Consider the following 27,749-nt stretch of genomic DNA (forward strand, 5'->3'; position numbering starts at 1 on the left):
CAGTGCTGAGTGGGCCCAGGCCACCAGAGCCTGCCTCCTGCAGACAGAGATGGAAATAGTCAACTGGAAGAGAGCAACTCTGAGAGTTAACTGTAAAAACACAGAAAAGCAACAGAGAGTGACTTGCCCCCTTTCTCACCAGGCTACTTGTAAACCTGTAGCTTGCACAGGTTTCAACATAAAGCAGTCTTTGAACTCGTAAATAACACCGCTGGGCAGCAACATAAGAAAGACTTTGTACTGTGGGATGATAATATTTAATAGGAAAAGTTAACCTGCATACGTGAAAAAAAGAATGACCACAAAACATGAGATTAAATGATGCATTAAATGAACGAAATCTATAAATATATGTACATTTTAGGATATTGTATTCTATATATATATATATATATATATAAAGACATGCCAATGGCAGTCAACAGACAATGCACATGTATCCTCCATAAAATGTGGATTTTTTGAGTATTTAAGTAAAAAGAAAAATAATATGATTCCATCTAAACTTACAGACAGCAACAGGAAAAAAAGTGCTAATGCGCAGCAGCTGAGAATGTGAAATTGATTATTTGTATGAGATGGAGAACAACAGTGCTTGTTTAAAGATAATGGTTTTGGGGGTTTTATTGGGAAAGAAGGCTGCATAAAAGGTCAGATAGGGCCACTGTCTCTCCACAAGTGCCAGCAGAGATCTGAACTGAATGCTTTCAGATAGGAAATACTGAGGGGCTGAGGAAGGAAGAAAGACTGTATCTGATATAGCAAAGAGAACAATGTTAGGTCTTCATGAATAAAAGTTTTGATGTGCCCAAAGCTATTCACTCAGTCTCTGTCTGAAGCCAGTGAGCACAAACATAGGCAAAGCTCATCACATGTATTGCATGGACCATCTTTCAGAAGAACTGAAACACAGCAGGGTTAAAATCCTGGTATCTTGTCTACACTCACTTTTATTGCCAACTCAATGAGTCTAATGTTTATACAACCCTTTTAGTTATTTTGAAAGTCCCCTTCTCCCTACACTCTGCTTCATTTTTATTTCCCTTATTTCAGAGAGTTATTGCCCTTCTCCTTCAAGCAGGGGTCTTTTAGAAAATCTTCAGAGAATCTTGTACTACAGACTCTGTTGTCTCTGCTGATGACATAATGTGCTGGTAAGAGACTGAAATTCTTTGGTCTGACCCAGTGTCGTGGTCACTGTCCATCCTTCTACCACTGGCCATTCAGTTATCTGCGTTGCATCCGAAAGCCCTCAGGCTGCCGTGTTATTTCATACTAGAGAGGATTTGGACAAGAAAAAAAAAAAAAAAAGAAAGTTGTTCTTGGTCAGTAAGCTTATTTCTCATAATAGGTCAGCAAGTATCACACAACACATGGTAACCCGTTCTCTAAGCCCTCATGGAAAACCAAATGTATTTTACAGACAGATTTTCATCAGTGAAAATTTGACATCTTTGGAAAGCTGGAAAAGCCAAAATCCATGTGAATCTGATCAATTCTATAACTACACAGATGCTCTTTTTGTTGTTGTTGTTGTTGTTGGTGGTGGTGGTGGTTTTTTAAGAGCTCTCCTTTAAGCATCAGGTTTCTGTGATGCAGTCACACTACTTATTTAAAGTCACTAGGGCTTTAAAAAAAATCTCCATGAAATGCATGCTATCTTTGTGATAGGCTGGATGGACAAGAGTGGAGCTCTGGTTCTGACAGCATCAGAAGCCCACACCACCACACTTCAGAAACACAGTTCCCATAGGCCTGTGTGAAACACTTACCAAATCATCGTAATCCTTCTCCACAAAGTCACCTCTGTTTGTGAAATGCACCTCATAAGGGTTGTTTGGCTGATACCCTGGGTTCGCATGGCCAGAAGTGGTCTGGACCCTGGGGAAGATCCTGACCTCATCAGAGGTATTTGAGTGGGAATCTCTTGGTTTTATCAACCTCTTTTTCTCCGGATCATGACTGCTCTTGGCTCTTCAAGAGGAAATAGAAGAAGAAAGGAATTTTTACTTATTCAGTTGTCTACTCCACCTTATTTTGAATGCTCACTCCTGTTCTGAAACACAACCTGGATTTTTCTAGCATACTTATTGTAAATCACCTAGTTGTCATCAACAGAGTGCAAAGTTTGGCATCTCTTGTCACAGATGAAGATAAGCTGCAAAGAGTAAGAGGGTAACATTGACCTCTTCCAGCTGATTGATGGAGGTTCCTTGTTCACCACTAACCCTAACTGACTGTTGAGAAGGAAATGAGACATCTCTTACATCCAGTTTAGAAAAGTTGCCTGCCTACCTGCATCTAAAGCTTCAAGCTCAAATGATGAATTTGAATCGCCTGTGATCACAAGCCCATAGGCACAGAACCAGTTTGTGACCTATGCCTACTATGGGAGGCCCTGTGGGAATCCTTACCTGGGCAGCATTGAAAGGAGAGGTAGAGAAGTTGCTGAAGCTTGCATTGTTTGATACACAGCAAAAGAATATGGGGAATTCTGGGGAGATTACATGAATGAAAGCAAATCCTAATGGCTGCATGACTTAAATGAACTTGTCTGCCCAGGTAGGCATGCAACCACATTTGCAGCCCTTCCCCTTTCTAAATTTCTGCTTTATTCTCTAGGAACATGCAGCAATGGAGCTTCCATTCAATTGCCAGAAATATCCTTACCTTATTGAAACAACTGAGACTGCTACCACCAAACACAAGATAACAGCTCCAAGCACTGTGCCTACTATTATAAGGATGAGTTCTGTATCTGGAAAAAAAAAAAAAAAAGAAAAAAGAAAAAGGAATTGAGAACTCATGGCAAATATTGAAGACCGAGTCCTGTTTCTCTCCCCTTGCAATTAAAAAAAAGATGTTATTCATTCCTAGATTCCTGATGCTGCCTTAGTACAGCGGTCTATGGACTATGAATTACAGTTTTAAACCACCAACTGTGCCATGACCAGCATAGCAATGTGGCATATTCAATCACACTGGGAGCACATAAGACAACAGGGTGCATGGTTTCTCCATAGAATGTTATGCCAAATACAGCTGTGACGTATCCTTGATTTCTGCTCAGCAAACATTACTACATACCAAGTGGTATATGGGGAAGCCTGGGCTATTCATAGTTTATTATTAAAGGGTTTTAAATCTGTGTTTAAGTTCCCAATGTGCACGTCGATTTTGTACATATTTAGTATTTTAATTTGCTTTAAGAAAAAGGCATTAAGATTTCCAAAGATCTGTCAGAAAACTTATATTCCATGGGACCATAATATCCTTCCTGTCAAACATTTACACCTGGCGAGTTACTCTCTGCTGCGCTATTTCTATTTGCCAACATTTTTAGGCATAAAACAAAGACTCAAAGATCTCATACTTGCAAAGACAGGGATGTTAAACATTTACTAGTTTAAGGATGCAGCAGTGTGAGAATCTGCCAAGGGGCAGCACGAGGATATACTTTCTGCTTAAGCAATGCCAAGTCATTGTGGAAGCAAAGAACCACAAACACTCGTTTCTTAATCTGCCTTTGACTGTGATAGATGCTCTGAGATTAGGCACACATAAACACAAGCAGGGATGAAGAATGTCCTAATTTATACACCAGAGAGCCTGTGGAAGGTGCAGAGAACAGCTGGAAAACAGACTCAGTAAATTGAAAAAGCTTTGGAAGTCCAGATTGGTTTGCTTGTCCCATTATGGATGACACAATTGGGTCCATCTTACTAGTATAGGATCCTAGAAACTATGTGATGCTTGTAAGCTAAAGCACAAACCAGTGGTTAGATATCAATGCAAGGACATTTCAAACCACAGCAATTTATTGATGCCTTATTAGAATGACTAATCACAGGGAGTGATTGGTTGCAGGAGAAACTAATCTATTGGTGGTGCAGAGCTCAGCACTGCATATCTTCAGATGAGGACTAAATGCTCTGCAAATACCCTGTGTTTGACTAAAAGCTATTGGGCTTAATGCAGATCTCATTAGACAAAATGCTACCGTTTGTCTGAACATGAGATTTGAGGAATTATCTTTTCAGGCAACAGTGGAATTTTACTAATCTTTTTCAAGGCTGCTGCTTGTCATTTTTGTTATCTCAGGTAGGTTAAACATTACTGGTTATTTTTCCATGCTGTACTTACTATTCTCACAGTTATCTCCAGAATAGCCCACTGGACACCTACAGGAGGAAAAAAAAAAAAAAAGGAAGAAAGATAATGATGTCATTCAGCAGATGATCACAGAGCAATAGTATATTTCCACAGGTTATCAGAAATTTCAGCAAGGTTTCCTCTTTGATTCTATCTTAAATTATTTTGCTTTGTTCTTGGAGGAAAACAGTCTGAGATTTTCTGAATAATTTGTGAGCTGTGCACTCAAAGCTTCAGGTTCTTGGCCTGGAAAAATGTTAAAAGGGACTAATATCTGCAATGAACAAAGACCTATGTCTCTGTGCCACTTGGAACTGCAACCCACCGCTGAAAAGTGCTGTCTTTATCAAAAGCCTCAACGTAAGATATGTAAGGACAGGACAGCTCTTTATCTTCCTCCCATAGTTGTTTCTTAAATTTAAAACATATCGACTTCATGGTAAGAAGAGATTCTGTTCTGTGTGTAGCAGCAGAAACAACAAAAGGTGCTGAATTAACAGACTTGGGGAGTGAGGTGGTCTATCCATGGAGCAGAGCCCAGCTGGTGACCTGCTCAGCTTCACCAGCAAACAACACTGCTCTGTTCTGATCCTGAGCTGCCAGCAATACTCACAGGGGGAAAAACAAGATGAAATCACATAGGCCTGAAACTTATCAGAGAGCAGAGTCCCCACTGGTACCTTTTCCAGGGATTTAAGGCAATTCTTTCACCAATGCTAGTTGCTTACTGAATGCTTTGGGATAGCAGTCCCTATGGCTAAGTTACTTCAGAAGGAATAGTGTGTATTTGTGGGGTATCCCAAAAAATGACTGTGAGGTAGTTCCTCCTCTTCACTGACTCACAGATGACCTTGGGCCTCCTTGACTTTATTCTGGGGTATTACAGGTGCATGCCAACAGCTAATGCCAAGCACCTAAACCAGCACAGCCTGTGATACTGTGGGGATGTGCCCACCTATTAACCACCTTAGCTGTCAGTTTATCTCCTAGACTGAGGGCAACCCAGTTTTAGCTGTTCCTCTTCCCTATCTTTACCAAGAATGCAGGAACACGGGGGAAAAAGCTGAGTACTCACCTTACACATATATTACCCTCCTCCTTAAAGTTAGACATGCATTTGCATGTTGGAAGCCCATTTTGTCTTTCACAGAACTTGTTTTCTTCTGCTGAACAGTTTGAGCAATCTGTATTTTTAGAAGGAAAAATACAGAGTGAATTGAATATAGCCCTGCAAAAATCAACTTTGCAGAATACATCTTGGAAGCATTTCTATTTTTTAATCATAGATAAAACCTGGGACAATTTCCTTTGTTGTATGTCAGAACACCAGAACGCCCTTTTTAGGGTTATATGTACATAGAACAGAATCTGAAATATTAAAGCACAACATTAGAAGTAAATAGGCCTTGCTCAAAACATTCAGATTCATAATTCAGAACTGGAATCTAGCTAGGTTGCATCTTACACGGGTAATCCAATAATCCTGCAGGTTGACCTCACAGTAGATTGTCTATACAGCAAATGATCTAAATGGATCACACGCAGACAAGTTAGAAACCAAAGGCCTACACTAGACAGTATCTCTCTGGTCTTTATTGCAGCCAGCTTCATGACTTTATCGTGAGTATTTGTAATAGGGGTTTTTTTCATAAAATGTAATACTTGAAGTGTGAATAATTTTACTTCTAATAACAAGAAAAGAAGGGTACATCTCAGTGCTCTAGAGGACTGCCAAAATATAAACATAGTATTCCTTAAAAATTCAAGACCAGCAATCAAATAAAAACTCTACTATTTGCAGTTTCTAAAATAATGATTCTGCAAAAATCTGTCTAAACAAAGGTAATGCAATCCTAGAACCAATGAGGGACACATCTGTCACAGATGGTTGCAGTGAAACACTGTATTTCCAGTTCTGTCAGCATCTTTGGGTAGATTTTTTTATTTTTCTCCAAAGTACATCCTACCAGAGAAGGCTGAGAATATAAGATTCAGTTTATTCCACTCTTTATCCTCTTTAGACGTCAATTCTTACCAAGAGTTCAGTGATGCATATATATAGTTATCCACTCACTAATTTCGGTGGTAATTTTCTCAAGCTTTAGCAATTTGCTCTCTTGGAATACAATTACAGATGTGTCCCAAGTGAAATGTGGGAGTATGTTTTTATGGCTTGCTTAATAAGACACACATCCCCTGATTTTTAGAACTCAACACAATTGAGAGTTCAGAAAGACAGAGACAGGGGATGACCATGCCAGTCTTTCAGGGATAGATGAAGTAACACAGTACTTACCTGAACAAGAATTAATATCCCAGCTTGTCTTTGCAAAATTGGGTCTGCATACACATGTCGGATATGGAACTTCTTCGCATACTGTGGTCATGGTATCACAATCATAAACAGTACAATAGCTTGTACCTTTAAAAGAGAAACAGTCAGGAAGCAGCCTGGGTACTAGTAATATCCTCTCATAAGAAGTAGTGCATTTGCTCAGCACACTGTCAACCAATTTTTAAGCAGTTCTAAAGAACAAAAAATTCCAATTCCTTTTTCTGGGACAACAATGCTGCAGGTGCCTGGACCAATCCTTTTCCCTTGCCCTTTACCAGTTAAGGTCCTTCTTCCACCACACCCTTGTACACGCTGTTTGTCAGCCTCCTACAACTTCCTGCCCTATCCTACACAAAGAGAAATTCTACCAACACACTCACACTTGGAACAATGATTTTCTGACTTGCCTTAAAAATATGCATATATATTAAAAACATCCGTGGATATATAGTGGAAGGATGTGAATGTGCTGGTGCTTTGTGAGCTGCCAGGTGTTTTTCTTTTTCCCTCATGCTTAGGATACAGGAAATGTCATGGCTCAGGTGGACACAGTTACCTTGGAGGCGAGAATCTGGCTGCAAGCCATGAACTAGACTTGTTTAATTATTAGCTATACCTTCTGCGAAGTATACTTTCAAAACAGGAGCACATTATATAAAAGAAGATGAGAAAAAATATGCATTTACAAAAAATGTTCTCCAAGTACTGCACTTCTTAGTAACTACAGATTATATTGTTTCATCATCACCTAGTTGAGTAGCTAATCAGTAAAGGCTCATTTCAATTAATAAAATAATTTGTGGAAGAATAAATCTAAGGAGACCCTCATCCTGTTTCAACATAAAACATTGGTTTCTTCTGAGAAGGAAAATCGATGACTGAATATTTTTTCCTATTTTTTATTTTTTCCAGAAACTTAACACTCAGCAATCTAAAATCAAGGTAACATTGCTTATTTAGGATTAATTAATTTCCTCCACATGTCTACACGGGGGGTATAAAGCTTTGGTAAGGCTAAAAAGACCAGCACTGAATATTTGAACAAACAGTATCACTGAAGTTTGTCCAATTAGCTCCTTAAAATCAACAAAGCTTGTGCTCTGATGGGCTTTGCTGCATATGGAAGTGTTGTAACCAACTTTTAAGATAGGAACCTCTGTGTCTACCGATTTACTACCACAGTAAGGAATTACGTACTTGTGTACTGACTCACGTAGCTTGATTTTTCTGCTTCCACCATTACTGCTTTGTCAACTGTAAAAGAGGTCTCATTTGTGTTTTCTGCAAAGATGTTCATCAATGTTACATTCACTAGATTATTACTTCTTCTGGTGCTTGTAGCTTCTTCTGCATAACTGAGAAGTACAAACAGCAGCACTTTAATGTCTCATACGGCATATATGGATAGCAAGTTAGACACAAAAACAACACAAGATTTCCTTCTCTCGTCCCATAATGTGGGTAGTTGCTAAGATACCCGAAAATGAGTTAAATCCTTGCACTTGAATTCATGGCCATCCTTTACAACAAAATGTAGATGAGTCTCTGGTAAGTAAAAGCTGTTGAATTTAATGCTAACAACATGGCTCCTCTGTGTGCTGTTGGCCTGAAACTGATGCTTTTATACTGGGTTAGCCTCAAAGCTTCTGCAGCGTGGAGCACTTCATCCACTAAATCCTAAGTTTTACATGGTGTTATCAGCCTGTGGTGTCATCCAGGATCAGACTTGGAGATCCCATCCTGAAACATGGGGATGATAATTCAGGGAATGACTGCAACAAAGTCAGAAGGGTCAGGTAACACAGGGACAAACAGGGTAGTTATTGGCACAGCACTGTATCCTACATGGTATTAAAAATGGAAGATCCTCCTGTGGACCTGTCTCACCCTGCCCACTTCAGAGATCTATTGGAAATCTATAGGGAAAAAATGTGGAAGGATTTTTTAAAATACCAAATGAATGGTCTTATTTAATGGGAGTCAGATAGCACTTAGCTCAGCCCGTATCTTCTCTTTAACAAAGTAATTCACTGGAAATTAATAAAGTGGAAGCACACAAAGCAAGCTTCACACACTGTGAGAAAAAGGAACTGGCAAACTTACTTAACTTTCACGATGACGGTCTGCTTGTAGTCCCTCATATTAATGAAAGCAAACTTAAACTATAAAAGATAAATGAATATCATCAGCTCCCTGGCAGAGGTGCACACCTCTTCTTTCTTACTTTGAGAAAACCTCATTTCAGCAGAGCACTACAAGTTAAACAGTTTATCTTATTTCTCCAGGAAAACCTTTACAAGATCTTATCTATTATCACAGAATGCTCAACATGTGGTAATACCCATTTCATTCATGTAATTAAAATATGAAAACTGGTATGGTTATGGAAAAGGTTATTAATTAGGTATTCAACAGTGGATATCAGAAACTAAACAGTTTGGAAAACTTTGTTTTACCCATTGGAGAGAATTATGAAAGATACAGAGCAATTTATATGAGATCTTCCCAAAACAGAAATGGCTCTGAAAATGCAGGTATTGCTTGACCTCAGGTACATCCCTTTACTTCAACAAGAACCATACCTGTAGTCATCTGAGGGCAAAATTCAATTCTTTCATGAATAAATCTAAGCTAGTGTGAAATATTCTTTGAAAGAAGTAGATTTATCAAGTGAAACTATCTCAGGCTCCACATTTAAGGCAACTTGTATGCCCTCAGTCTGTATCACATTCAGAAAAACATTAAAAATGCAGAAAAGTTTAAAAAATAAAGTCACTTACAAATTCTGTTATGTTTTGGAACATCTCTTCATACTCCATTGAACTTCCAATAGTAATATTACTACTGAACTGTTGTTCCAGTGTAATGGTCCCTGGGAATACCGTCCCTGCAATTAAAACAAAGGATGTTAATTCATCATAAAGTATTCAATAATTTGGATTTCACCTTCGGATTCTCCAGCTGTCAAAGGTTAGAAAATACAATGCAGAGATCAATATTTGCAGCTTTTCATACGTTCACAGTGGAACCACTATGGAACAAATGTTTGCCCAATCAGTTCTGCAGCATTTGGGCACATATTCTGGCTACCTGAGAAGCAAGCAGGATCCTGGTCTCAAGCATAGAATCATAGAGTCATCTGAGTTGGAAGAGACCCCTAAATGCCAGCTGGTCCAACTCCTCTGCAATAAACAGGGACACCTACAGCTTAACCACGTGCTCAGAGCCCTGTCTGGCCTGACCTTGAGTGTCTCAAAGGGCAGATCATCTACCAGCTCACTGTTGCAAACTGGCAAGAAATTGAATAAATATTAAACAGTAAGCATGGCCCAAAACTAACAAAACACTCTGAGGTGTTTCTGTATTTAGCAAGTCAGATACATACATTTAAAGCCACTAGGCAGCTAACATGGTTCATCATATTTAAGAAAGCAATTCAGTATCTATCTCCTTCTTTAGGCTCACAAGTAAATTTAATAATCCCATCTGCTGACATTTACATAAGAAGCCCCGTTTGCTCATGTTGCTCTTCAACAACATCTCAGTCACATTTCAAGAGGAATCTGATGCATGTTTAGCAAGAAGAAAAATCAAGCCAGCTCTTCTGAGGTCTCCAGAGGCTTGGACGTTTATAAATTTTTGGCTATAAATGCTGATGTCAGGAATGCACTTGCATTTCTTTCCCACTTTTCACATATTTTAATCCCCAGAATGCCTGACACTCAGGGAACTCAGCTTCTTTTCCTAGCACATTAACCACTTTGATTGTTACTGGTTTGTGAGATAACAATCTAGGTCATTGTAGCAGAGGCTGTCTGCAAAGTAAGACATTATTCAGCAGCTACTTTCCCAGACTGATTATGTTTTCAGTTATAACATGAGAACAAGTCACACAGGAAGAAAATTTCAGCTAAGCAGTTATCTGTGAAATACCTAAAAATACAGATTGCCATCCTGCAACTCACCTACATGACAATTGTTGCTGAAGTAGTAGAATCCGTATGGGCACAGGCATATGTGTGTGGTATTCAGAGGGAAACACGTAGACAATATTCCGCCACAGCTGTCAGGTTTGCATAACTCCTCTGAGACAAAGATGAAAAATGTTGATGTCAGAATTTGTACAAAATTGCAGTAGTGAGTGGATATAGACCACTAAACAGTACACATCTCATTCTAATAAATAAAACTACTGGAATGTTATGTAGAGTGTGAACACAACAGCACTCTTCACTGCTCATATGCAATCACTAACCACAGTAGGTCAAGGCAGAAAAGGAGAAGTGTGTGGCAGGAGGCAAACTAGCCCTGCCCATGAGCTGTCCAGGGTCATGACTACACTTCAGTCTAGAATGTCCGTGGGTCCTTTCCAGCAAAACCTTGGGCATGTGACCAAGAAGGACATGCATATTATCACCAAGTTTAGTCACCATCGCTGGCCACACCTGGCCCAGTCACCAGCACACACACATCAAAACATCCTTATCTAGTGCTGGAGATGCAGGACTAGTAGAAATTTCCGCAGGTTCTACAGAAGTGCTTCCTAATGAAGGAAAAGGAATGGACAGGGCACAGTATGTATGAATGCATGCAATGCAGGTCTTGTGGAACCATTGGGTATGCTTTCCCATGCTTACCATCTGTTGGTGCTCCTGTCGAGTTGATAGAACTGTTCTCAGGAGTTGTAGATATGTTTGCTGACAAAGGGAAGAGACATGGTAGACATATTTAGTGTTCTGTCGAAGAAAACACTTGAGGGAACAACCGTAATGTCAGGAGCACCTCGGATTCGATAAGGAGGACATCGCTTTGGTGTTGAGAGAGCCAGCTCTGGGAAGCCTACCACGGCCTTTGGGCTGACTGTGGAAATGCTGCCTCTGTACTGCAATGAGTTCTGGGACCCTTTCCCCTGATCCCTGAGCTAAAGCACCCACTCCACAAAGGCACTGCTGCCCAACCAGCTCAGCTGCAATCCCTGGACACATCAGCCCCAGACACTGGCACATGCATGTCTCCCTGCAGAACAGCTCCCCACACCCAACCTGGCAGCTCTGAGCAGTCAGTGCTGTCTCACAGAGCAGGATGAGGGCACCCACCAGTGGGGCATTCCCTGCATGTGCTCTACCCCTGAGCAGATCTTCCTGCCTGGATTGCTAGTGTTGTCCCTGTGGAATCCACAGTCCTTCGAGGCACTGGGCAGATGTTCTGATAACTGACATCTGGAGGGATTGATGAACACGAGCCCCAACCCAATGTAGGTAGAGCTGTAGGGGTTGGGATGGCATCTGCGTGTGGGAAGGGGAACACACCACTGTGTGTGGGGGTTCTGGGGCTCCAGGGTCTGAGTAGCACCAAAATGCCCTCCTGAAGTGCTCCTGCATGCATTTTCCATCCTTACCTGTTGGTGTGGGCGATTCAGATATGGTACCATTATCCACAGGCGTTACAGTTGTGTTTCCTGATGAATCTACAAGAAGAGACATGGTAGCACTACTTTGTGTTGCAGGCAGGAAGGGTCTTTAGAGAACATTTTCTCTTCAGAAAAATCTCAAATTAGATCATGAGTGGACACGTGTGTGGTCAAGTGGACCAGAAAGAGGCAACTCTTCACTGCCTTGTTCCAAAGAGGCACAGCAATAACTGCCTGCACTTTACGAGTGGGGTTTTCCCACAGGGGCTCTGTGGACATCCAGGGACTGAGAAACACCCTCCCAAGGGTCTGCCTGGGAACTTCCCATCCTTACCTTCAGTTGGTGTTACTGGGGAGTAGGTAGAGCTGCTCTCAGGTATTGTAAATGTGCTCGCTGACAAAGAAAAAAGAAGAGACATGGTAGCTATGCATGGTGCTTTGAGGAAGAAAAACCTTAGGGAACCACTGTAAGGTCAGGAGCCCCTCAAATTTGATAAGGAGGACATAGCATTGGTGTTGAGAGAGCCATCTCTGGGAAGCCTAGCACGGCCTTTGGGCTGTCTGTGGAAATGCTGCCTCTGTACTGCAATGAGTTGTGGGATCCTTTCCCCAGATCCCTGAGCTCGGGCACCTTCCCCACAGAGTCACTGCTTCCCAACCTGCTCAGCTGCAATCCCTGGACACATCAGCCCCAGACACTGGCACATGCATGTCTCCCTGCAGAACAGCTCCCCACACCCAACCTGGCAGCTCTGAGCAGTCAGTGCTGTCTCACAGAGCAGGATGAGGGCACCCACCAGTGGGGCATTCCCTGCATGTGCTCTACCCCTGAGCAGATCTTCCTGCCTGGATTGCTAGTGTTGTCCCTGTGGAATCCACAGTCCCTCGAGGCACTGGGCAGCTGTTGGGATAACTGCCATCTGGAGGGATTGATGAACACGAGCCCCAACCCAATGTAGGTAGAGCTGTAGGGGTTGGGATGGCATCTGCGTGTGGGAAGGGGAACACACCACTGTGTGGGGGGGTTCTGGGGCTCCAGGGTCTGAGTAGCACCAAAATGCCCTCCTGAAGTGCTCCTGCATGCATTTTCCATCCTTACCTGTTGGTGTGGGCGATTCAGATATGGTACCATTATCCACAGGCGTTACAGTTGTGTTTCCTGATGAATCTACAAGAAGAGACATGGTAGCACTACTTTGTGTTGCAGGCAGGAAGGGTCTTTAGAGAACATTTTCTCTTCAGAAAAATCTCAAATTAGATCATGAGTGGACACGTGTGTGGTCAAGTGGACCAGAAAGAGGCAACTCTTCACTGCCTTGTTCCAAAGAGGCACAGCAATAACTGCCTGCACTTTACGAGTGGGGTTTTCCCACAGGGGCTCTGTGGACATCCAGGGACTGAGAAACACCCTCCCAAGGGTCTGCCTGGGGAACTTCCCATCCTTACCTTCAGTTGGTGTTACTGGGGAGTAGGTAGAGCTGCTCTCAGGTATTGTAAATGTGCTCGCTGACAAAGAAAAAAGAAGAGACATGGTAGCTATGCATAGTGCTTTGAGGAAGAAAAACCTTAGGGAACCACTGTAAGGTCAGGAGCCCCTCAAATTTGATAAGGAGGACATAGCATTGGTGTTGAGAGAGCCATCTCTGGGAAGCCTAGCACGGCCTTTGGGCTGTCTGTGGAAATGCTGCCTCTGTACTGCAATGAGTTGTGGGACCCTTTCCCCAGATCCCTGAGCTCGGGCACCTTCCCCACAGAGTCACTGCTTCCCAACCTGCTCAGCTGCAATCCCTGGACACATCAGCCCCAGACACTGGCACATGCATGTCTCCCTGCAGAACAGCTCCCCACACCCAACCTGGCAGCTCTGAGCAGTTAGTGCTGTCTCACAGAGCAGGATGAGGGCACCCACCAGTGGGGCATTCCCTGCATGCACTCTACCCATGAGCAGCTCTTCTTGGCTGAATTACTGCTGGAAGTCCCTGTGGCATCCACAGTCCTTTGAGGCACTGGGCAGATGTTCTGATAACTGCCATCTGGAGGGATTGATGAACAGGAGCCCCACCATAACAGAGATAAGGCTGTAGGTGCAGGGATGTCTCCACCAGGGCGGGAGAACACACCACTGTGTGTGGGGGTTCTGGGGCTCCAGGGTCTGAGAAACAACAAAATGCCCTCCTGAAGTGCTCCTGCATGCATTTTCCATCCTTACCTGTTGGTGTGGGCGATTCAGATATGGTACCATTATCCACAGGCGTTACAGTTGTGTTTCCTGATGAATCTACAAGAAGAGACATGGTAGCACTACTTTGTGTTGCAGGCAGGAAGGGTCTTTAGAGAACATTTTCTCTTCAGAAAAATCTCAGATTAGATCATGAGTGGACACGTGTATGGTCCAGTGGACCAGAAAGAGGCAGCTCTGCACTGCCTTGTTCCAAAGAGGCACAGCAATAACTGCCTGCACTTTACAATTGGGGTTTTCCCACAGGGGCTCTGTGGACATCCAGGGACTGAGAAACACCCTCCCAAGGATCTGCCTGGGGAACTTCCCATCCTTACCATCTGATGGTGTTACTGGGGAGTATGTAGAGCTGCTCTCAGGTATTGTAAATGTGCTCGCTGACAAAGAAAAAACAAGAGACATGGTAGCTATGCATAGTGCTTTGAGGAAGAAAAACCTTAGGGAACCACTGTAAGGTCAGGAGCACCTCAGATTTGATAAGGAGGACATCGCTTTGGTGTTGAGAGAGCCAGCTCTGGGAAGCCTAGCATGGCCTTTGGGCTGACTGTGGAAATGCTGCCTCTGTACTGCAATGAGTTCTGGGACCCTTTCCCCTGATCCCTGAGCAAAAGCACCCACCCCACAAAGGCACTGCTTCCCAACCTGCTCAGCTCCAATCCCTGGACACATCAGCCCCAGACACTGGCACATGCATGTCTCCCTGCAGAACAGCTCCCCACACCCAACCTGGCAGCTCTGAGCAGTCAGTGCTGTCTCACAGAGCAGGATGAGGGCACCCACCAGTGGGGCATTCCCTGCATGTGCTCTACCCCTGAGCAGATCTTCCTGCCTGGATTGCTAGTGTTGTCCCTGTGGAATCCACAGTCCCTCGAGGCACTGGGCAGATGTTCTGATAACTGCCATCTGGAGGGATTGATGAACACGAGCCCCAACCCAATGTAGGTAGAGCTGTATGGGTTGGGATGGCATCTGCGTGTGGGAAGGGGAACACACCACTGTGTGGGGGGGTTCTGGGGCTCCAGGGTCTGAGTAGCACCAAAATGCCCTCCTGAAGTGCTCCTGCAAGCATTTTCCATCCTTACCTGTTGGTGTGGGCGATTCAGATATGGTACCATTATCCACAGGCGTTACAGTTGTGTTTCCTGATGAATCTACAAGAAGAGACATGGTAGCACTACTTTGTGTTGCAGGCAGGAAGGGTCTTTAGAGAACATTTTCTCTTCAGAAAAATCTCAGATTAGATCATGAGTGGACACGTGTATGGTCCAGTGGACCAGAAAGAGGCAGCTCTTCACTGCCTTGTTCCAAAGAGGCACAGTAATAACTGCCTGCACTTTACAATTGGGGTTTTCCCACAGGGGCTCTGTGGACATCCAGGGACTGAGAAACACCCTCCCAAGGGTCTGCCTGGGAACTTCCCATCCTTACCTTCAGTTGGTGTTACTGGGGAGTAGGTAGAGCTGCTCTCAGGTATTGTAAATGTGCTCGCTGACAAAGAAAAAACAAGAGACATGGTAGCTATGCATAGTGCTTTGAGGAAGAAAAACCTTAGGGAACCACTATAAGGTCAGGAGCACTTCGGATTCGATAAGGAGGACATCTCTTTGATGTTGAGAGAGCCATCTCTGGGAAGCCTAGCACGGCCTTTGGGCTGTCTGTGGACCTGCTGTCTCTGTACTGCAATGAGTTGTGGGACCCTTTCCCCAGATCCCTAATCTTGGGCACCTTCCCCACAAAGTCACTGCTTCCCAACCTGCTCAGCTGCAATCCCTGGACACATCAGCCCCAGACACTGGCACATGCATGTCTCCCTGCAGAACAGCTCCCCACACCCAACCTGGCAGCTCTGAGCAGTCAGTGCTGTCTCACAGAGCAGGATGAGGGCACCCACCAGTGGGGCATTCCCTGCATGCACTCTACCCATGAGCAGCTCTTCTTGGCTGGATTACTGCTGAAAGTCCCTGTGGAATCCACAGTCCTTTGAGGCACTGGGCAGATGTTCTGATAACTGCCATCTGGAGGGATTGATGAACAGGAGCCCCACCATAACAGAGATAAGGCTGTAGGTGCAGGGATGTCTCCACCAGGGCGGGAGAACACACCACTGTGTGTGGGGGTTCTGGGGCTCCAGGGTCTGAGTAGCACCAAAATGCCCTCCTGAAGTGCTCCTGCATGCATTTTCCATCCTTACCTGTTGGTGTGGGCGATTCAGATATGGTACCATTATCCACAGGCGTTACAGTTGTGTTTCCTGATGAATCTACAAGAAGAGACATGGTAGCACTACTTTGTGATGCAGGCAGGAAGGGTCTTTAGAGAACATTTTCTCTTCAGAAAAATCTCAGATTAGATCATGAGTGGACACGTGTATGGTCCAGTGGACCAGAAAGAGGCAGCTCTGCACTGCCTTGTTCCAAAGAGGCACAGCAATAACTGCGTGCACTTTACGATTGGGGTTTTCCCACAGGGACTCTGTGGACATCCAGGGACTGAGAAACACCCTCCCAAGGATCTGCCTGGGAACTTCCCATCCTTACCTTCAGTTGGTGTTACTGGGGAGTAGGTAGAACTGCTCTCAGGTATTGTAAATGTGCTAGCTGACAAAGAAAAAACAAGAGACATGGTAGCTATGCATAGTGCTTTGAGGAAGAAAAACCTTAGGGAACCACTGTAAGGTAAGGAGCACCTCGGATTTGATAAGGAGGACATAGCATTGGTGTTGAGAGAGCCATCTCTGGGAAGCCTAGCATGGCCTTTGGGCTGACTGTGGAAATGCTGCCTCTGTACTGCAATGAGTTCTGGGACCCTTTCCCCTGATCCCTGAGCAAAAGCACCCACCCCACAAAGGCACTGCTTCCCAACCTGCTCAGCTGCAATCCCTGGACACATCAGCCCCAGACACTGGCACATGCATGTCTCCCTGCAGAACAGCTCCCCACACCCAACCTGGCAGCTCTGAGCAGTCAGTGCTGTCTCACAGAGCAGGATAAGGGCACCCACCAGTGGGGCATTCCCTGCATGCGCTCTACCCCTGAGAAGATCTTCCTGCCTGGATTGCTAGTGTTGTCTCTGTGGCATCCACAGTCCTTCGAGGAACTGAGCAGCTGTTGGGATAACTGCCACATGGAGGGATTGATGAACACGAGCCCCAACACAATGTAGGTAGAGCTGTAGGGGTTGGGATGGCATCTGCATGTGGGAAGGGGAACACACCACTGTGTGTGGGGGTTCTGGGGCTCCAGGGTCTGAGTAGCACCAAAATGCCCTCCTGAAGTGCTCCTGCATGCATTTTCCATCCTTACCTGCTGGTGTGGGCGATTCAGATATGCTACCATTATCCACAGGCGTTACAGTTGTGTTTCCTGATGAATCTACAAGAAGAGACATGGTAGCACTACTTTGTGATGCAGGCAGGAAATGTCTTGAGAGAACATTTTCTTTTCAGAAAAATCTCAGATTAGATCATGAGTGGACACGTGTATGGTCCAGTGGACCAGAAAGAGGCAGCTCTGCACTGCCTTGTTCCAAAGAGACACAGCAATAACTGCCTGCACTTTACGAGTGGGGTTTTCCCACAGGGGCTCTGTGGACATCCAGGGACTGAGAAACACCCTCCCAAGGGTCTGCCTGGGAACTTCCCATCCTTACCTTCAGTTGGTGTTACTGGGGAGTAGGTAGAGCTGCTCTCAGGTATTGTAAATGTGCTCGCTGACAAAGAAAAACAAGAGACATGGTAGCTATGCATAGTGCTTTGAGGAAGAAAAACCTTAGGGAACCACTGTAAGGTCAGGAGCACCTCGGATTTGATAAGGAGAACATAGCATTGGTGTTGAGAGAGCCATCTCTGGGAAGCCTAGCACGGCCTTTGGGCTGTCTGTGGACCTGCTGTCTCTGTACTGCAATGAGTTGTGGGACCCTTTCCCCAGATCCCTGAGCTTTGGCATCTTCCCCACAAAGTCACTGCTTCCCATCCTGCTCAGCTGCAATCCCTGGACACATCAGCCCCAGACACTGGCACATGCATGTCTCCCTGCAGAACAGCTCCCCACACCCAACCTGGCAGCTCTGAGCAGTCAGTGCTGTCTCACAGAGCAGGATGAGGGCACCCACCAGTGGGGCATTCCCTGCTTGCGCTCTACCCCTGAGCAGCTCTTCCTGCCTGGATTACTGCTGAAAGTCTCTGTAGCACCCACAGTCCCACGAGGCACTGGGCAGATGTTCTGATAACTGCCATCTGGAGGGATTGATGAACAGGAGCCCCACCATAACAGAGATAAGGCTGTAGGTGCAGGGATGTCTCCACCAGGGCGGGAGAACACACCACTGTGTGTGGGGGTTCTGGGGCTCCAGGGTCTGAGAAACAACAAAATGCCCTCCTGAAGTGCTCCTGCATGCATTTTCCATCCTTACCTGTTGGTGTGGGCGATTCAGATATGGTACCATTATCCACAGGCGTTACAGTTGTGTTTCCTGATGAATCTACAAGAAGAGACATGGTAGCACTACTTTGTGATGCAGGCAGGAAGGGTCTTTAGAGAACATTTTCTTTTCAGAAAAATCTCAGATTAGATCATGAGTGGACACGTGCGTGGTCCAGTGGACCAGAAAGAGGCAGCTCTGCACTGCCTTGTTCCAAAGAGGCACAGCAATAACTGCGTGCACTTTACGATTGGGGTTTTCCCACAGGGACTCTGTGGACATCCAGGGACTGAGAAACACCCTCCCAAGGATCTGCCTGGGAACTTCCCATCCTTACCTTCAGTTGGTGTTACTGGGGAGTAGGTAGAACTGCTCTCAGGTATTGTAAATGTGCTAGCTGACAAAGAAAAAACAAGAGACATGGTAGCTATGCATAGTGCTTTGAGGAAGAAAAACCTTAGGGAACCACTGTAAGGTAAGGAGCACCTCGGATTTGATAAGGAGGACATAGCATTGGTGTTGAGAGAGCCATCTCTGGGAAGCCTAGCATGGCCTTTGGGCTGACTGTGGAAATGCTGCCTCTGTACTGCAATGAGTTCTGGGACCCTTTCCCCTGATCCCTGAGCAAAAGCACCCACCCCACAAAGGCACTGCTTCCCAACCTGCTCAGCTGCAATCCCTGGACACATCAGCCCCAGACACTGGCACATGCATGTCTCCCTGCAGAACAGCTCCCCACACCCAACCTGGCAGCTCTGAGCAGTCAGTGCTGTCTCACAGAGCAGGATAAGGGCACCCACCAGTGGGGCATTCCCTGCATGCGCTCTACCCCTGAGAAGATCTTCCTGCCTGGATTGCTAGTGTTGTCTCTGTGGCATCCACAGTCCTTCGAGGAACTGAGCAGCTGTTGGGATAACTGCCACATGGAGGGATTGATGAACACGAGCCCCAACACAATGTAGGTAGAGCTGTAGGGGTTGGGATGGCATCTGCATGTGGGAAGGGGAACACACCACTGTGTGTGGGGGTTCTGGGGCTCCAGGGTCTGAGTAGCACCAAAATGCCCTCCTGAAGTGCTCCTGCATGCATTTTCCATCCTTACCTGCTGGTGTGGGCGATTCAGATATGCTACCATTATCCACAGGCGTTACAGTTGTGTTTCCTGATGAATCTACAAGAAGAGACATGGTAGCACTACTTTGTGATGCAGGCAGGAAATGTCTTGAGAGAACATTTTCTTTTCAGAAAAATCTCAGATTAGATCATGAGTGGACACGTGTATGGTCCAGTGGACCAGAAAGAGGCAGCTCTGCACTGCCTTGTTCCAAAGAGACACAGCAATAACTGCCTGCACTTTACGAGTGGGGTTTTCCCACAGGGGCTCTGTGGACATCCAGGGACTGAGAAACACCCTCCCAAGGGTCTGCCTGGGAACTTCCCATCCTTACCTTCAGTTGGTGTTACTGGGGAGTAGGTAGAGCTGCTCTCAGGTATTGTAAATGTGCTCGCTGACAAAGAAAAACAAGAGACATGGTAGCTATGCATAGTGCTTTGAGGAAGAAAAACCTTAGGGAACCACTGTAAGGTCAGGAGCACCTCGGATTTGATAAGGAGAACATAGCATTGGTGTTGAGAGAGCCATCTCTGGGAAGCCTAGCACGGCCTTTGGGCTGTCTGTGGACCTGCTGTCTCTGTACTGCAATGAGTTGTGGGACCCTTTCCCCAGATCCCTGAGCTTTGGCATCTTCCCCACAAAGTCACTGCTTCCCATCCTGCTCAGCTGCAATCCCTGGACACATCAGCCCCAGACACTGGCACATGCATGTCTCCCTGCAGAACAGCTCCCCACACCCAACCTGGCAGCTCTGAGCAGTCAGTGCTGTCTCACAGAGCAGGATGAGGGCACCCACCAGTGGGGCATTCCCTGCTTGCGCTCTACCCCTGAGCAGCTCTTCCTGCCTGGATTACTGCTGAAAGTCTCTGTAGCACCCACAGTCCCACGAGGCACTGGGCAGATGTTCTGATAACTGCCATCTGGAGGGATTGATGAACAGGAGCCCCACCATAACAGAGATAAGGCTGTAGGTGCAGGGATGTCTCCACCAGGGCGGGAGAACACACCACTGTGTGTGGGGGTTCTGGGGCTCCAGGGTCTGAGAAACAACAAAATGCCCTCCTGAAGTGCTCCTGCATGCATTTTCCATCCTTACCTGTTGGTGTGGGCGATTCAGATATGGTACCATTATCCACAGGCGTTACAGTTGTGTTTCCTGATGAATCTACAAGAAGAGACATGGTAGCACTACTTTGTGATGCAGGCAGGAAATGTCTTGAGAGAACATTTTCTTTTCAGAAAAATCTCAGATTAGATCATGAGTGGACACGTGTATGGTCCAGTGGATCAGAAAGAGGCAGCTCTGCACTGCCTTGTTCCAAAGAGGCACAGCAATAACTGCCTGCACTTTACAATTGGGGTTTTCCCACAGGGGCTTTGTGGACATCCAGGGACTGAGAAACACCCTCCCAAGGGTCTGCCTGGGGAACTTCCCATCCTTACCTTCAGTTGGTGTTACTGGGGAGTAGGTAGAGCTGCTCTCAGGTATTGTAAATGTGCTGGCTGACAAAGAAAAAAGAAGAGACATGGTAGCTATGCATAGTGCTTTGACGAAGGAAAACCTTAGGGAACCACTGTAAGGTCAGGAGCACCTCGGATTCGATAAGGAGGACATAGCATTGGTGTTGAGAGAGCCAGCTCTGGGAAGCCTAGCATGGCTTTTGGGCTGACTGTGGAAATGCTGCCTCTGTACTGCAATGAGCTGTGGGATCCTTTCCCCAGATCTCTGAGCTTGGGCACCTTCCCCACAGAGTCACTGCTTCCCATCCTGCTCAGCTGCAATCCCTGGACACATCAGCCCCAGATACTGGCACATGCATGTCTCCCTGCAGAACAGCTCCCCACACCCAACCTGGCAGCTCTGAGCAGTCAGTGCTGTCTCACAGAGCAGGATGAGGGCACCCACCAGTGGGGCATTCCCTGCATGTGCTCTGCCTCTGAGCAGCTCTCTCTGCCTCGATTGCTAGTGGTGTCCCTGTGGCATCCACAGTCCTTCGAGGCACAGGGCAGCTGTTGGGATAACTGCCATATGGAGGGATTGATGAACACGAGCCCCAACCATAACGGAGATAAGGCTGTAGATGCTGGGATGTCTTCACCAGGGTGGGAGAACACACCACTGCATGTGAGGTTTCAGGGCCTCCGTGGTCTGAATAGCACCAAAATGCCCTCCTGAAGTGCTCCTGCATGCATTTTCCATCCTTACCTGTTTGTGTGGGTGTTTCAGATATTGTAGTACTTTCCACAGGCGTTAAAGTTGTGCTTCCTGATGAATCTACAAGAAGAGACATGGTAGCACTATTTTGTGTTGCAGTCAGGAAACGTCTCGAGGAAACAGTTTCATTTCCGGACAGTCTCAAGTTAGGTAAGGAGCAGACCTATGCATGGTCCAGTGGGCCAGCCCTGGGCAAAGCTGTGCTGCCTTGTTCCAAAGAGACACAGCAATAACTCCCTGCACTTTACAAGTGGGGTTTTCCCACAGGGGCTCTGTGGACATCAGGGGACTGAAAAACACCCTCCCAAGGGTCTGCCAGGGGAACTTCTCATCCTTACCTTCAGTTGATGATAGTGTCAGAGAGGTAGAACTGCTCCCAGGTGCTGTGTCTGTGCTTCCTGATGGAAGAGACATAGTAGCCAGTTTTATCATTGTAAGCATGTCTTCCTGCCTGGATTACTGCTGGAAGTCCTTTTGACATTCACAGTCCTTTGAGGTACTGTGCAGATGTTGGGATAACTGCCATCTGGAGGGATTGTCGAACACAATCCCAAACCGAATGGAGGAAGCTCTGTAGGGGTTGGGATGGCATCTCCACATTGGAAGGTGAACGCACCACTGTGTGTCGGGTTTCTGGGGCTCCATGATCTGAGTAACACCAAAATGCACTCCTGAAGTGCTCCTGCATGCATTTTCCATCCTTACCTGTTGGTGTGGTTGATTCAGATATGGTAGTACTTTCCACAGGCGTTATAGTTGTGCTTCCTGAGGAACCTACAAGAAGAGACATGGTAGCAGTACTTTGTGTTGCAGGCAGGAAATGTCTTGAGGGAACATTCCAGGACAGTCTCAAGTTAGGTAAGGAGCATACCTGTGTGTAGCCCTGCTCCAAATAGCCACAGCAATAACTCCCTGCACTTCCTCACTAGACTTTGCCCACAGCTGCTCTGTGGACCTCCAGGGGCTGAACAACACCCTCCTCAAGTTCTGCCAGTGGGCTTTCACATCCTTGCCTTCTGCTCTTATTACTGTGCAGATGGTAGAACTGCTCCAAGTTGGAATAAGGGGCGGAATATCGTGGTTTTATGATTTTTGTTATTGGTATTCTACATCAGAACGTCATATTACACATTTGGAGTTAATGAGTTAATGCTCTAGTTTTGTGGACTGCCCAATTTCCGGGTACCTGCTTCTCAAAAGAGAAGAACTACATAACCCAGAGTTCTTTGAGTTCCCATTTTCCATTCAGAGGGAAAGATGAAACTGCACACAAGTCCCAAGAGTGCCTTTTTATTTTTATTTTTTTTTGCTGCCTGTTTGCAGTACATTCTCCCTAGCCATCTCATCTTCAGTTTTAGAGTAAGGCCTTCCATTTCAGACACTGTCTCTCTCTCTTTATTTGATTTATTAGCTGCAATTCCAATTATACTGTATTATATTTTGTTATTTTTCATTCTAATATCTTACTTAGTAAATTAGTTTTCCTCAGATCATTGCCACTGTTTTGTTTTTCAGTCTACCTCCCTGCCCTTTCCCTCTTCCCCCTCCCCCTTTCCCAGGGTGGGTCTGTGGGTCTCCCACCCCATTAGTCACAGAACTGGGCCGATCTGGCCTATAAACTATTGACAGCGGTTCCTTTAAGAGATATGGTAGCAATGCTTAGTGTTGTGTGAAAGAAAACCCTTGGGCAACCACTGTGTGTTCAGGATAATCTCAGATTAAATAAGGAGGGGACGTGTATGGGACCTATTGTCGACTACTACTGCACCTATACTGTCCATGGCATGGATACCTCTTTAGACTGACATGCTCTTATCCCAGGCTTATGTACGTTTCCCAGAAGCACATAGCATTTCCCCAAGCTCGTATTTACTGTCTGCAGCTGGCCCAATTACCAACACAAACACGCCCCTAAAGGAAAGTTACCCCAGCTTTCACAGGGCAGGTTCTGTGTGTCCAGAACTCTCTGGATCCTGTTCTGAATCCCAGCTAAATCCACAAATATTACATTCACTGCAAGATTCACTGCTCTCTTGAGCATCATTAAAAGTTCTTTATGGACTGTTTCAGAGCAACAATGGAGAAATGGGTGCCTTTGCTAACACCTTTTCCTCTCATGAAACAATTTCAGGTGCATATTGAAAGCAGTGTACTTCTGTTCATATAAGGCAAATTCTGCCAAATTATCATCAACGGTAGAAGACAGAATCAAGATCCTTTTTGCAAGGCTATACTACAATATAGTCATTATAGTATGCATTATTTTTCTGTCATTCTTTTCTTTACTTGTTTGTTTTGTGTTGAGAAGTAAAGAAAGCAACTAATACATCAGGTTTGCTGCTTAATTGGTGGTACCAATGAGCAGTTTGAATCACATGACCTAATTTCAGTCCATGTTACTTAATAAATGAGTTAGTTAGTAAATTTAATCTACCAGCTGCAAGTCTCAACACTTTTGGCACTAGCACACTCTAATAGCTGGTACATTAAATAAAACACTGCAAATAACACTAAATTGTCAACAGACACTTGAAAAATCAGCCCTTCTCTTCAAAGGTTTTTGCAAGGTTTCAAAAATTCAAAAGAGAACCAAATTTAATATGCCTTTTTCTTCTGATCAATACAGCTGACTTGAAAAAGGCTCATCAAAAAGATAAGGCCTGAAGTAATCTACTAGTGTGCCCCGGGTGAAGAGGAAACGTTCTCTGAGCCCTGCAGGCAGCATTTCATTCCCTGGTCAACATGAAGAAATGGACATTTTGGCTATAACCATGATTCTATGTTGTCCACAAGCAAAATGTTTGGAGCACTGTTCTAAAATGCCTTCTCAAAATCGATGTTACATCATTAATGTCTTTAGTCAACAACATTTAGCTTTTTACAGTCTGGCTAACTGCCCTCCAGGAGTACCCTTTGGACTCAGGAAGAATCACATCTGTGTGACTGCAGAGCAAATGAGCTGCGATTGGGCTTGGCAGAGGTAACGTAAGCAAAGGTGGGTCTTTAATGACCCTACGTGTGCCCTCTGCACCAGGAAACAGGATATATCATAGAGTCAGGCATTTACCATAGATATAAAAAAATGGATCTTAAGATGCAGGTTATGGAATAGCAGACATCTGCCTACCAAGCAGAGTAGGCCTTTGTCGGCACTCTGCAAATGGACACATCATACAAAGCTTTTACAATGTTTGCTCAGAATGAAATAGGTTTCTAGGCATGGACAACTGCAGGCAAAATACACACACGTCAACGGAAGACTCCCACTGCCTTCAGTACTTCTCAGGACAAGATCTTCCAGCCTTACTGTTATCAGAAAGCCTCCAAACAGAAAACCAATCAACTTTCAAACTAGAAGCCTTCTACGCTTATAAATTATAAATCAGACTGTAGTATATTGTAGATGCTGCTGTAAATACATACATTCACTCACACTAGGTAACAGAGACTCCCTGCCATCCATCCCCATCTGATGCAATCTTGGCAGCATCAGCGAAGGTCTTAATTTGACTCGTATCTCTATACTGTCATCCCTGAAGTAAATGGGCTTTCCTGTCCTTTCACAGTTTCAAGTTGTCACCAAACTCCTCCTACAGCTACTTTTACTTTTTCAAACTCCCCTGCTACACTTGATCTGTCACTGAATATCAGATACTCTGACCTATAACCACCAAAATTAACACAATGCTAGAAAAACAATCGAGAGGCCAACAGAATGATTCCTGCCCTGTCATCCGAATAGACCACAGTGCAACCCTCTGCCATCCAAGCTGGTGGCGAAGTTTTTTGTTAATTAGCTTCAATAGGAGGTGAATTAATGCTCTGTGAGCCAGTTCAAGCAGTGCTGCTTTCCAGACTAATTGTTTAAGGAGTCTCCGTCCGGAAGGGCAGCGGCAGCACTCCTTTCTCTGGGCGCTGGGGTAGAACAGTCACATCTTTTGTGATGACTGTAATAGAGCTTGAATTACCTGGACTTAGTGCGCAAGCCCAGAAAACTGCTCCTGGAATAGGCTGAATTAGGTTAATCACAAGCCCCAGTGCTTTTGCATTGTACTGTGAACAAGGAAAACTGTTTTCTTGCAGTAACGTTTTTCATCACTAATTAATCAAAATCTGGATGTGCTGAATGGTGCACAGGCACTAACTTCAGTCTCTCAGCAGCCGCTAAAAGCACTGAGCAATCCATTCACCGCTATAGAATAGCTGCCCAGACAAATCCCAAAACAGAAGATAATGTTTCTTACCTTGTGAAGAGACCAACACCATGCAAACCAGTAGCACAGTGAAGAACACACAGCGTCTCATTGCTGCCTCTGCTGCTGCTGCTACTCGTCACTAAACGTGAGATAAAGTGCTTTTCTCTTCCAGTGTCGGCTCATTTAAGGTCCCAGCCACAGGTAGGGAGCTCAGCCCCAAGCTGACGTCATGGTGGCAAGTGGCAAATGACAGATCCACGCTGTTTTTTTCCTTCCCCCTCAAGCTGGGAGGAGACTTCTGGACCTGAAGTATTCTTCCTGTAAGTTATAAACACTTGAGACCTGTTGACACAAGGAAGTTACTGCTAAATACATTGACACGAACTGACAGGTTACCAGCTATCCCTGCCAGCTCCACAAACTCTTTCAGTCTAAGTACAGTGGAGTCTTCTGTGCAGTCTGCTTTTAAAGGGGAAAAAGCTATTCCATTCAAAAACATGCTAAGGATACACTTAGAGCAGAGTACTTGGGACATACACAATCACTCCCTTTGCAATACATTGCCAGTGCAGATAAGTTCTATGCCTCAGACCCCAAGCTCTCTATACTTATATGCAAAATTCTGCACCACTTCTTACTGACCAGCAGGTGAAAATCAACATCTTCAATATTAAAGAAACCCAGCTGGCTTTTGCAGTTTCAGGAGTGATTAAAGCCAGACTATTTGCCTACATCTGTGTGTGTTATGGCCTTGTTAAAGTGGTGTGGCAAAAGAAGAGAGCAGGGAGGACTGCCAGCAGATATTTGACTACCTGGGCAGCAGCCTTCCTTTCTTGGGAGCAACTATGTTTGTGCTTGGAAGACATTCGGAAGCAGGAATGTTAAGGCTGGAGCAGGAAGCCTGCAGCAGAATTGGAAACAGAAATTAGTTTGGGAGGACATAGAGCAAGTAACACAGCCACAGCTCAGGAAAAAAAAATCAGTGGGTTACAGAGGTTTACTGAAATCACATGAATCATTAAGGTTGGAAAAGACCACTAAGGTCATCTGGTCCACCCATCAATCCATCACCACTGTGCCCACTAAACCATGTCACTCAGTGTGACAAAATCATGATGTAAAGACCAACATGGGGATAAAGACCTGTGCACAGCATCTGTTTCTCCCTAGACTGCTTATTTTCAGCTGCTTCACCTACCCAAGTTCTCTAGCTCAACAGCACAGTTTTATGTCATGCTCCGGTAAAACATACCACTTGAAATCAATAGACACCAAATCACCTATGGTATGTTGGAATTCCTCCTTTCAAGCAAAGATGCCATTGAGCACCTTTCTCCTGCTCTGACTGACCTCAGATCTCGCTGCAGCTGCCAGTAAAACCTTTCTGTGAAGCACACATACATTATCCTATCATTGCAAGCCATGGACAAGAGAAGCAAGAAACCCATTGGTGTATCCCCACAAAGCCATTTTGGGAGTCTGTGGAGCTGCTCTACCCTGGCAAAGGCCACAGTCAGCACCACTAGCACATTGTTAACCATTTCCAAAGCAAAGTGACAACTTTGCTTGTGAAATGCCTCTCCCCTTCCTTCACCTGCTTTTGTCTGATCCTGCTGTGCTAACAAGACATGCAGTCTGTATGCTAATCTAATAACACATTCCAAGGGTG

General features: G+C 45.1%; 1 protein-coding gene across 1 annotated transcript; it reads right to left on the bottom strand.

Annotated features, from left to right (window-relative positions):
• Positions 1–228: 228 nt before the first annotated feature.
• MUC13 (mucin 13, cell surface associated) lies at positions 229–26,225 on the bottom strand. The gene is made up of 30 exons (XM_065751317.1): positions 26,129–26,225; positions 22,590–22,658; positions 22,223–22,282; positions 21,876–21,944; positions 20,766–20,834; positions 20,004–20,063; positions 19,658–19,726; positions 18,893–18,952; positions 18,547–18,615; positions 17,785–17,844; positions 17,439–17,507; positions 16,674–16,733; positions 16,328–16,396; positions 15,565–15,624; positions 15,219–15,287; positions 14,107–14,175; positions 13,344–13,403; positions 12,997–13,065; positions 12,232–12,291; positions 11,886–11,954; positions 10,453–10,572; positions 9,268–9,374; positions 8,591–8,649; positions 7,685–7,842; positions 6,449–6,574; positions 5,228–5,336; positions 4,144–4,181; positions 2,671–2,758; positions 1,773–1,974; positions 229–1,275 (listed from the first exon to the last, which is right to left on the bottom strand). The coding sequence occupies exons 1-30, from the start codon at positions 26,187–26,189 to the stop codon at positions 1,228–1,230; spliced, it is 2,355 nt and encodes a 784-aa protein (XP_065607389.1). The 5' UTR covers positions 26,190–26,225; the 3' UTR covers positions 229–1,227.
• Between the last annotated feature and the right edge of the window lie 1,524 nt (positions 26,226–27,749).

Source organism: Cyrtonyx montezumae, unplaced genomic scaffold (assembly GCF_038088225.1).
Source record: "Cyrtonyx montezumae isolate F1298 unplaced genomic scaffold, pur_monq_1.0 scaffold_7, whole genome shotgun sequence".
NCBI lineage: Eukaryota > Metazoa > Chordata > Aves > Galliformes > Odontophoridae > Cyrtonyx > Cyrtonyx montezumae.